The 12,269-nt window shown below is 37.0% G+C and overlaps 1 protein-coding gene across 4 annotated transcripts in view; it reads left to right on the top strand.

Moving 5' to 3' along the window:
- The window catches only part of LBR (lamin B receptor), an 85,780-nt gene that overhangs the window by 46,222 nt on the left and 27,289 nt on the right, over nucleotides 1-12,269 (top strand). For 2 of the 4 annotated variants that reach the window (XM_059997709.1, XM_059997719.1), the window contains exon 14: nucleotides 519-2,505. The exons of the other annotated variants lie outside the window; for them this stretch is intronic. In XM_059997709.1, the coding sequence (XP_059853692.1) occupies nucleotides 519-679 (161 nt within the window). In that variant the 3' untranslated portion in view covers nucleotides 680-2,505. Of the gene's footprint in view, nucleotides 1-518; nucleotides 2,506-12,269 lie in introns of those variants that run through there. 4 annotated transcript variants of the gene reach the window in all.

Raw genomic sequence — 12,269 nt, forward strand, 5'->3', positions numbered from 1 at the left:
TTAAGTTTTAAGCTGTGCCTGGTAGCTTTTTTTCTAAGAAGAATATGTAGAAATTAACTTTCTATTTGTGACTCAGTGTACGTAGATTCTGAAAAACTCCGGTTCTTAAGAAGAAGAAAAGGCACACTCTGTTTTGTTTGTGTTAGTGTCAGCCCATACCCTGCAGTGCTGTCTGCCCTGCCCACCCTGCCCCTCACGGGTGGCCTGCCGTCCTCTTCCTGAGCACTGGCGGGGAGGAAACGGGGAGATTTGCTTTAAATACAGAGGTTCTGATTTTGAAGGATTGTTAGGGTGGATTAATCACTGTTCTCTGAATAGCTTTTAATTCAAATACTACCTCCTGCCACACACTAGTGGGAATTTATGAACCTGTGTAGTTGTTTCCCCCATTGGAGAAAATGAAGTAACGGGATGGTTACTTCATTTTTAGACGATTTGCGGACCAGCAGGAAACAATACTGTGTAGTTGTGTAGTGATAATAAAAATACCTAGTACTATTTACTGTTGCTGTCCCCAGGTTTCAATCACGTTCTTCCTTATTTCTACGTGATTTATTTCACCATTTTGCTGGTGCACCGGGAGGCTCGCGATGAACGCCACTGTAGGAAGAAGTACGGCCTGGCGTGGGAGAAGTACTGCCAGCGCGTCCCGTACCGCATATTCCCATACATCTACTGATTCTGGTCTAGGCGCTGTCTAAATGCTCCTGCAGTTTTGGTTCCATTGGCAAAAAAAGGAAAAAAACCCAAAATGAACCTTTCGTTGCACTGACAGGATCTTTATGTTTCTCTTTCTTTTTGAGGCAGGACTATAGAGCCAAGTAGTAAGTCTTTTAATGTAGCTGTGTTCATTTTTATTAAATCATAACAATTAACATAAGGAAAATATAAATAAAGATGTTAGAATTTGCATTCTAATAGGAAATTTTCAATCCTTAAAAATCTGAAAACAGAAAATAGTCTTACAAATGCACTGAATACTGTTGATGTTTAGGGTTTTTGATTACCTTTCAAAGTTTGATTCCTTTGTCCAGTTGGTTTTTCTTAAATGAAAACAGTTACATTTTAAAGTACGTTTATGTTTTATTGCATTAAGAGAATAGAATTTGTTTCCCTTTAAATTAAATCATTTACTAGCTATGTGATTTGAAAGTAAAAACTGGTCCTCTCTGTTCAGTGCTGTACGGGAAGGGGGATGATTGATAGTGGACACTGTTTAATGAAGACCATTAGTAGAGGTTTGGTTAACCTCAACTTGTAAAACTGCATTTGAAACTGTAAATACATAGCTTTTATGTAATATATGGGGACTTCAGATTTTTCTGTATAGTATTTTGAATGTGAAATAATTTTCGGGACTAAGTATCTTTTTAACAAACATTTGCAGTATTTTAAATTAAGTTTTGTAAAGTACTACATGCGAATTAAACATTTTGAAAGAAGTGGAACTCATTTAATATTGTATGAAAGATGCTATTAAGAGTAGGAAGGGTATTTTTCCTAATCCAAAGTTTGTGAATTTGGCTTTGCTACCTCAACGGCAGGTGTTTGTTTGCCTTTATAAACTGTTGCAAATAGAAAAATAGAATAAATATATATTTTTGGAATAACATCACTATTTAAACATTTTTACACAGAGTGGTGTTTGAAAATTTGCCATTTCTGAAAGGCTAATATTTTTATATGTTTTTGACTTTTTAAATTAAACTGTGTTTTTGCTACTGTTAGTTCAGGCAGTTTATACTGTATTTTGCATAGCCTTTATATTTACAACTCTACTCCCTGTAAAGGAGTGTTGTATTCATCTTTAGAAATCTATTTATCTAAATACAATTTAAGGGAATAGTTTAAAATCGTTTCTTTTAGTTTAATAGCTGTGCATAAGGTAGCTTTAGCCATTAGATTCTACTTCAGTTGATACAGTCTCATTATTAATTGTCCTATAATGGAACAGTAGCAAATTCACTAAGGTTTCGTATTCAGAGTTAAATTGTTCTCCAGAATCTTAAACATAGGGGAATCTAATAAATATAGTGTATATGTATGTTTGGGTTTTTAATTATACATTTTACATATGAGCCATTTAGATATGCAGTGTTTGTTCTACGCTGCAGTTCGAAGTGTATATAACAGAACTTACGTTAATGTGATCATGAAGAACATTCCGCATCCTTTAGTCTTTAAACATCGTTTTGGTGAAATTTTCAGTGTTTTATTAGTACTGATGTATGCAAGCAGTTTTTTAATGCTTCTCTCCTGGCATCAAAAAATGGCGTCCCAGCCTATTCTATACTAGAGTCACCAATGAAGCTTTAGGGGAGGAAGAAGGACCTTTAATTCTTTCCTTGGTAATGAGAAAAGAGCTGTTTCCAACACAGTGCTGCAGTTTCTGGATATCAGCTACAATTTGTTTTTAATTTTGTTTTTGACATGTTTGTTTATTTGACAAGTTTTATAATGAAGTTTTAAGTTGGAAATAAAGTTGAAAATAAGATGTTGCTTTGATCACTTTGGAGTCTCTTTTTTTTGGCCTGTAACTCTGGGATCATTGGGACCAAAACAGGAGCCCTTAGATTACCACTCCCCACCCAACCCCTGTTTTTTTCTAGGATCCTTGGGGACCCTCCTGGACCACAAGGCAAACTGGGACCCCTGGCAAACTGCTGTTTGCATTGAGGCTGTCAGAAGTTGGAGCTTGAAAGGGGTTAGTGGAGGGTTCCCAACTCCCAGACAGTGGTCATGGATTTAGTATTTGCTTTTGAGCAAACAAACAGAGGAATGATCAAAAGTATCATAGACTCAGTAATACTTTCAAATGAATTTGTATTACTCACAAAAGCACCTAAGTGCATGTGAAAGATAGATAGTACATGTGTGTGAGAGAGGCATTTGTGTGTCAGTGAAATGAGATGAGACACTTTCATGTCTTCGTCTCTCTTCCCAGTGTGACATGGCTTTGCAGAACGTGGGTGTTTCGAATATGCACCAACACCAAGTAGGCTAAAAATATCATCATATCATGTGATTCTTGGTCTTATTTTTGTACTCTTTGAGGAAAAGGCTTTGCTTATTGGTGGTTTCCATAACTCATGGAATGTTTTGTTTTAGCAGATTGTGGATAATTCCTAAAACTATTTTAACAAATGAATTGGACCAAATAAGATCCCACCTTGTATCCTTTGTTAAAATCCTATGTTTTATCATTTTCTTATTGATTCCTAAATGACAGGGGCTAGGTCTTTATAATTCTTTTCGATAGTGCTGTGTGTAATTAGATTCTCAGTGTATGTGTTTTTGATAATGGGACCTTCAGATAGTACAATTTCCTAGACACCAAAGTAAGTAGACGTTAATATTTTGTTCATGGCTGTTACAGAGTCTAGTTCTGGGTGTGAGCCCCACCCTCCCTACCCCCCTTATTACAGACAGAACGGATTGTTTGATCTTCATTTGTGGAGATGTGGGATTTGTTTTCTGCCAGTGGACCCATTGCTGAGGTAATGTGACAATGAACATGGCTTTGAATCCTAGCCCTGCTTCCTCCTGGCCATGTGAGCTTGGGCTAGTCACTTCATCTCTCTGAGCAGCAGTTTCTTCATGTATTAAATTTTGTTGATAGACCACATAGTACATAGGTGGCCTTAAGATAATATAGGAATTTTTATGATTACTCAACATAATTGGTGCTCAATAATAAAAATCTACCTACAGAAACACATTTGACATTTATCCAATTTTCTGAATTCTCAGCATTGAATTCTCAGGGTTGGTTTTTCAGTGGAAAGAGAAGGTCTGGTGAAGTCAGAACAAGACCATTTCTGTAAGGGAAGAAGAGCCTCTTTTGTCTCAAAAGTGTGCCTCTTTGAACCTTAGTTTCCTGATCTATAAAATGAGGATACTTTTTGAGGATTAAATAATACAGATAAAGAGCTTAGCACAGTATCTGGCACACAGGAGATACTCAGTAAACGTTGGCTAATAAGCAACAGTGCCATCATTATCAGATAGATTGTGATCTGGAGGGCAGGAGCCTTATTTTGTTCATCTCTATATTTGCACCACCTAGCACAGCACTGGACACGCACACGCACACACAGGTATATGACATGATACATGTATATATTGCAAAATGATCACCACAATAAGTCTAGGTGACGTTCATCACCATATATATTTATAATTTTTTTCTTGTGATGAGAACTTTTAATATTTACTCTCTTAGCAATTTTCAAATATGCAATACAGTATCATTAACTATCGTCTCCATTCTGTACATTACATTGCAGGTCTTAATTTATTTTATGACTGGAAGTTTGTACTCTTTTGACCACTTTTACCCATTTCACTCACCTCCCTACCCCAGCCTCTGGCAACCACCAGTCTGTTCTCTGTATCTGTGAATTTGTTTTTTGTTTTTTTTTCTGGATTCCACATATAAGTGAGATCATATGGTATTTGTCTTTCTCTGTATGACTTATTTCACTTAGCATAATGCTCTCAAGGTCCATCGATGTTGTTGCAAATGGCAAGATTTCCTTATTTTTTATGGGTGAATAATATTTATTCCATTGTATATTAGAGAGTAGATCCCAAGAGTTCTCATCACAAGGAAAAAAACATTTTTCTTTTTCTTTTTGTATCTATGGGTGTTAACTAAACTTTTTGTGGTAATCATTTCACAATATATCTAAGTCAAAAAGTCTGAGAAAACCATAATTCAAAAAGTCATGTACCAGAATGTTCATTGCAGCTCTATTTACAATAGCCAAGACATGGAAGCAACCTAAGGGTCCACTGACAGATGAATGGATAAAGAAGATGGGGCACATATATACAATGGAATATTAGCCATAGAAACGAAATTGAGTTATTTGTAGTGAGGTGGGTGGACCTAGAGTCTGTCATACAGAGTGAAGTCAGTCAGAAAGAGAAAAACAAATACTGTATGCTAACACATATATATGGAATCTAAAAAAAAAAAAATGGTCATGAAGAACCTAGGGGCTGGACAGGAATAAAGATGCAGATGTAGAGAATGGATTTGAGGTCATGGGGAGGGGGAAGGGTAAGCTGGGATGAAGTGAGAGAGTGGCACTGACATATATACACTACCAAACGTAAAATAGATAGCTAGTGGGAAGCAGCCACATAGCACAGGGAGATCAGCTCGGTGGTTTGTGACCACCTAGAGGGGTGGGATTGGGAGGGAGGGAGATGCAAGAGGGAAGAGATATGGGGACATATGTGTAACTGATTCACTTTGTTATAAAGCAGAAACTAACACACCATTGTAAAGCAATTACACTCCAATAAAGATGTTAAAAAAAAAAGTCAAATCATCGTGCTCTATACTTTAAACTTATACAGTGCCGTATGTCAATTATATCTCAGTAAAACTAGAAAAAATATTCCATTCTATGCATATATACCACATTTTCTTTATCCATTTATCCATCAGTGGACACTCAGGTTGTTTCTATATCTTAGCTATTGTAAATAATGCTGCTATAAACATGGGAATGCAGATATCTCGTAAACATAGGGTTTTTGTTTCCTTTAGGTATATTCCCAGAAGTGGAATTGCTGGATCACATGGTAGTTTTATTTTTAATTTTTTGAGGAACCTCCACATTGTTTTCCATAGTGGCTGCACCAAACTATATGCATTTAAATAAATGTTTAAGATCAACATAAGCTACAGAAGTTTTAAAAGATCTAAATAAATATTCATCATTGAACGTCTCAGTATTGCTAAGATATCAGTTCTCCAAAAAGCAAGACAACTTTAAGGAAAAAGAAAAGTTGGAAGACTTTATACTACCAGATATTAAGAATCACTATAAGCTACAGTAATTAAAGGAGTGTGGTGCTGGCACAAAGACGGGCAAATAAATCAATGGAACAAAATTGAGACTCAAGAAATGGGCCCAGGCATATAAAATTACTTGATCTGTGACAAAGAAGAAGTAGGGTAAGGATGACCATTTCAATAAAAAGGAAAGGGTGTCAAGTCAATACTTGGATACTCATATGGAAAAAATGACTTTTGACCCTACCTCATTACATGCAAACTCAATTCTATGTGGATCATAAGCCTAAATGTGAAAGGTAAAGCAATATAGCTTCTAGAAGATAACATAGGAGAATACTTTCATGACCCTGAGATAGGCAAATATTTCTTAAAAAGGACACTCAAAAATACTAACCCCCAAAGAAAAGATGGATATGCTGGATTTTATTAAAACAGAGATAAAGAAGACATCATAAAGTAAAAAGGAAAGCCACATACTGGAAGAAGAAACTTCTGATACATATATCCATATATATATCTGACAAAAAACTTATGTCCAGAATATATAAAGAACTTCTGTAAATCAATAACAAAAAGCCCAATTAAAACGTGGGCAAAAGACTCAAACAGGAATTTCACAAGAGAGGATATTCACGTGTCAATAAGCACATTAAATGGTGTTCAACTTCATTAGTCACCAAGGAAATGCAAATTAATACCATGAAGAGATATCAATACATACCCACCAGAATGACAAAAATTAAAAGATAATACCAAATGTTGGCAAGGATGTGGACTAATCTTACACATTACTGATAGGTCTGTAGATTGGTACAATCACTTTCAAAAATGATTTGGTAGTATCTACACTTAAGCTAAATATATGACCCTCAATTTAATTCCCAGGTATGTATTCAAGAGAAATGAGTATTTATGTCCAGCAAAAGACATATACAATAATGCTAAAGCACATTTAATCATAATAGTTCTAAACAGAAAACAACCCTAATGTCCATCAGTCAGATAAGTTGTGGAACATTAACACAGTAGAATACTACAGAGTGATGAAAAAGAGTAATTACTATATGCAAAATAAGGATGAACCTCACAGATGTAATGTTGAGCAAAAGAAACTAGACACAAAAGAGTACATGCTGCATGATCCCTTTTATAAAAAGTTCAAGATAGGAAAAGTAATTGATGATGATAAAAGCTGGAATAGTGATTACCTTTGAGGAGGGCATTAACTCGGATGGGATGTGAGGGAGCCTTCTGTGGTGGTGACTGACAGTAGTCTTATAGCTTGATCTGAGTAGCTGAGTGGAATAGTTAAGATTTGTGACCTTTACTCTGTATATATTATACCTCAGTGAAAACAAGCAAAAAGAAACTAGTAAAAGAGCAATAAACCCAAAGAAAGCAGAAGGAACTAAAAAGATAAACAGGTTAAAGAAGGGAAAGCAAATGAACAAAACACCATTAGAGTTAATTAATAAAGGCAAAATTTGGTTTATTTGAAAAAGTAAATGAAATAGACAAACTTGGCCAGTTTAAATTAGGGAAAAAAAAAAGAGATGAGGAAAAGGATGTATAATAAAGATTTTGGCTAGTCTATGTCCCTGGTTCCTGGAAGGTGACCTCTAAACCCTTGGAATTTGTTATTCATGGTGGGCTCCTGGGACTACCCCCGAAGGTTTATGCTAATGAGGTGGTTGTTGGTGGTCCCTGGATAGTTGATGCTAATGAGATGACTCAGGGTGGGGGTTGGCTATGCCAGAAAGAGCCACTGTAATATTAGAGGTCTGTGACATTGAGCCAAATGATAGCAGCCCAACCTCTGGGGATGAGAGAAGACTGAAGATTGGATTCAGCCATGTGAGCAGTGATTCAATCAAACATGGCTACATAATGAAACCCCAAACGAAAACTGAACACTGAGCAACCCAGGTGAGCTTCCTGGGTTGGCAATACTCCATACACACCTAGCTACACCTCGATACCAGGAGGGTAACACATCCCTGAAGATGTGGAAGCTTTGTATTTGGAACCCTCCCAGTCCTAGATTCTGCCCTATGTGTCTCTTCCTTTGGCTGGTTCTGATTTGTATCCTTTCGCTATAATAAAACTAACTGTGACACTTTCCTGAAGCTCTATGAGTCTTTCTAACAAATTATTAAGCTTAAGGATGGTTTTTCATTTGGTGTGAGGAGTCTTGGGCAGAATTAGTCTTAGACAACTGTGCCCTTAACCTCGAGTTTGGCTAACCCCAGGTAGAGGACAAAGAGTAATTTGGAGGGCATTAAAAATCCTATTCACAAGGGAACCCCCCTACAGTGTTGATGGGAATGTAATTTGGTGCAGTCATTATGGAGAACAGTACGGAGGTTACTTAAAAAGCTAAAAATAGAGCTACTATATGATCCAGCAATCCCACTCCTGGACATATATCCAGAGAAAACCATACTTCGAAAAGGTACATGCACCCCAGTGTTCATAGCAGCACTATTTACAATAGCCAGGACATGGAAGCAACCTAAATGTCCATCAACAGAGGAATGGATAAAGAAGATGTGGTACATATATACAATGGAATATTACTCAGCCATAAAAAAGAATGAAATAATGCCATTTGCAGCAACATGGAAAGACCTAGAGATTATCATACTAAGTGAAGTCGGAGAAAGACAAATATTGCATGATATCACGTATATGTGGAATCTAAAAAAATGATACAAATGAATGTATTTACAAAACAGAAACAGACTCACAGACTTAGAAAGCAAATTTATGGTTACCAAAGGGGAAAGGTGGGGGGTGGGATAAATTAGGAGGTTGGGATTAACATATATACACTGCTGTATATAAAATAAATAATCAACAAGGACCTACTGTATACCACAGGGAGCTCTACTCAATACTCTGTAATCACCTATATGGGAAAAGAATCTGAAAAAGAATAGATATATGTATATGTATAACTAAATCACTTTGCTGTACATCTGACACTAACACATTATAAATCAACGATATTCCAATATAAAATAAAAATTTAAAAAATCTTATTCACAATAGCAACAATTATAAACCACTTAGGAAAACAATCTAACAAGAATTTTCTAAGACCAATGTGACAAAAACAAAACTTACTAAAGAATACAAACGACCTAAGTAAATGGAAAGAGAAACCATGTTTCTATTTGGGTTGGCCAAAAAGTTCCTTTGGTTTTATAAGTAAAAATAAAAGACATATTTTTCACTTTTATCAAGAACTTTATTGAACAGCGTATTCACCGTTTTGTTCCACTACCTTCTGCCATCTTTCAGGCAACTTCATAATTCCATCTTCCCAAAACTTTTTTTTTTTTTTTTTGCAGTACGCGGGCCTCTCACTGTTGTGGCCTCTCCCACTGCGGAGCACAGGCTCCGGACGCGCAGGCTCAGCGGCCATGGCTCACGGGCCCAGCCGCTCTGCGGCACATGGGATCCTCCCAGACCGGGACACGAACCCGTGTCCCCTGCATCGGCAGGCGGACTCTCAACTACTGCGCCACCAGGGAAGCCCTTCCCAAAACTTTTTATCTTTTTGAGCAAAGAACTGTTCCAGGTGCCTTTTATAGTCTTCCAGGGAATTGAAATTATTTCCATTAAGAGAATTTGTAAAGACCGAAATAAATGGAAATCCCAAGGTGCAATGTCTGGTGAATAGGGAGGATGAATCAGAACTTCCCAACCAAGCTCTAACAGTTTTTGCCTGGTCATCAAACAAACATGAGGTCTTGCGTTATCCTGATGGAAGACTATGCGTTTTCTGTTGACTAATTCTGGACGCTTTTTGCCAAGTGTTGCTTTCAGTTGGTCTCATTGGGAGCAGTACTTGTTGGAATTAATCGTTTGGTTTTCCGGAAGGAGCTCATCATAGAAGACTCCTTTCCAATCCCAGCATATACACAACATCACCTTCTTTGGACGAAGACCGCGGCCTTTGGTGTGGTTGGTGGTGTTCATTTCGCTTGCCCTACGATCTCTTCTGTTCTGCATTGTTGTACAGTATCCACTTTTTATAGCCCATCACAATTTGTTTTGAAAATGGAACGTTTTCATTATGTTTAAGTAGAGAATCGCATGTGGAAATACGGTCAAGAAGGTTTTTTTCGCTTAACTTATGTGGAACCCAAACAATCAAAGCGATTAACATAGCCAAGCTAGTGCAAATGATCTTCAGCGCTTGATTTGGGTATTTTGAGTATGTTGGCTCTCTCCCGCGTGGTATAACATTGATTGTTCTCAATTAATGTCTCGATTTTATGGCTATCAACTGGTCTACCCGACTGTGGAGCATTGCCCAGCGAGAAACATCCAGCACGAAACTTTGCAAACTACTTTGCCACGTCTGATCAGTCACAGCACCTTCTTCGTACACTGCACAAATCTTTTTTTGCATTTCAGCTGTGTTTTAACCTTTCTTGAAATAATAAAGCATAATAGGCCAAAAATGTTGCTTTTTTCTTCCATCTTTGATATTAAAATAGCTACACAAAAATTCACCAATTTTGATGTTTTTTCAAAAATGCACCCTGATATGACAGCTGTCACAATACAATCTAACAAAACTAAGCGCTACTAGAGCCATCTTATGGAAAAAACCAAACTTTTTGGCCAACTCAATATTGGAAAAACTCAATTTTAAAAAGATAGTAATTCTTTCCCAGATTTATAGGCAAATGTAATGTAAGCTGATCAAAATCCCAACAGGTTGTTTAAAAAGTGAAATGTGGTCAGCCTATTCTCAAATTCACCTAGAAGAGAAAAGGTACAAAAGTCAAGATAGTTTTAAAAAGGAACAATGAGTTCATGGACTGGATGACAACACCAATGCCAATACTACCCAAAGTGATCTACAGATTCAACATAGTCTCTATCAAAATCCCAGTGATGTTTTTTGTAGAAACAGAGAAATCCATCTTAAAAATTCATATGGAATCTCAAGGATAACTGAATAAACAAAGTAATATTGAAGAACAAAGTTGAGGTCTTACACTTCCTGATTTCAAAGCTTATTACAAAGCTACACTAATCAAAATTGTGTGCAACTGGCACAAAGACAGACAATAGAACAATGGAACAGAATAGAGAATGAACCCAGAAATAAATATGTACATGCTCAAACGATTTGCAACAAAGGTGCCAAGATATTCAATGGGGAAAGGACAACCTCTTCAACAAATGGTGTTGGTTAAATTGGATATCAATGTACAATATGGACTGTTACCTTACACTATACACAAAAGTTTACTCACAATGGATCAAAGACCTAAACGGAAGAGCTAAAACTATAAAACTCTTAGAAGACAACATAGGGGAAAAGCTTTATGACATTGGATTTGTTAATTATTTCTTGGTTATGGCACCAAAAGCATAGACAACAACAACAAAAAATAGATAAATTGGGCTACCTCAAAATTAAAAACTTTTATACATCAAAGGACACTATCAACAGAGTGAATTGGCAACCCACAGAATGGGAGAAAATATTTGCAACTCATACATCCGATAAGGAATTAACATCCAGAATATATAAGGAACTCCTACAATTCAACAACAATAACCAAGAAATCCTGATTAAAAATGGGCCGAGGACTTGAATAGATATTTCTCCAAAGAATGTATACAAATGGCCAATAAACACATGAAAAGATTTCAGTACCACTAGTCATTAGGGAAATGTAAATCAAAAGCACAATGAGATACCACTTCACATCCTTTGGGATGGCTGCTATCAAGAGCCAGAAAATAACAAGTATTGGTGAGGATGTGGAGAAATTAGAACGCTGTGCACTGTTGGTGGGAATGGAAAATGGTGCAGCCACTATGGAAAAGAGTATGCCATTTCCTCAAAAAATTTAACAGAATTACCATATGATCCAACAGTTCCACTCCTAGATATCTACCCAAAAGAACTGAAACAGGGACTCAAACAGATATTTGCATACCATGTTCATAGCAGCACTGTTCACAATGGCCAAAAGATGGAAATGACTCAAGTGTCTATGGACAGATGAGTGGATGAACAAAATGTGGTGTTATGGACTGAATATTTATACACCCCCCCCGACCCCCACCAATTCATATGTTGAAGCCCTAACACCCAGGGTAGCTGTATTTAGAGATGGGGCCTCTAGAGAAGTAATTAAAGTCATGTGGCTGGGAGTCTTGATCCAGTAGGATTAATGTCCTTATAAGAAGAGACATCAGAGAGCTTGTTCTCTCTCTCCACACATGCACACCAAGGAAAGGTCATGTGAGGACATAGCTAGAAGGCAGCTGTCTGCAAGCCAGGAAGTGTTCCGCAACAAGAGAAGCCACTGCAATGAGAAGCCCGCACACTGCAACAAAGAGTAGCCTCTGCTCGCCACAACTAGAGAAAGCCTGTGTGCAGCAATGAAGGCCCAGCACAGCCAAAACAAAACCAAAAAAAGTA

The sequence above is a fragment of the Delphinus delphis genome, chromosome 1, assembly GCF_949987515.2.
Source record: "Delphinus delphis chromosome 1, mDelDel1.2, whole genome shotgun sequence".
In the NCBI taxonomy this organism is placed as follows: Eukaryota; Metazoa; Chordata; class Mammalia; order Artiodactyla; family Delphinidae; genus Delphinus; species Delphinus delphis.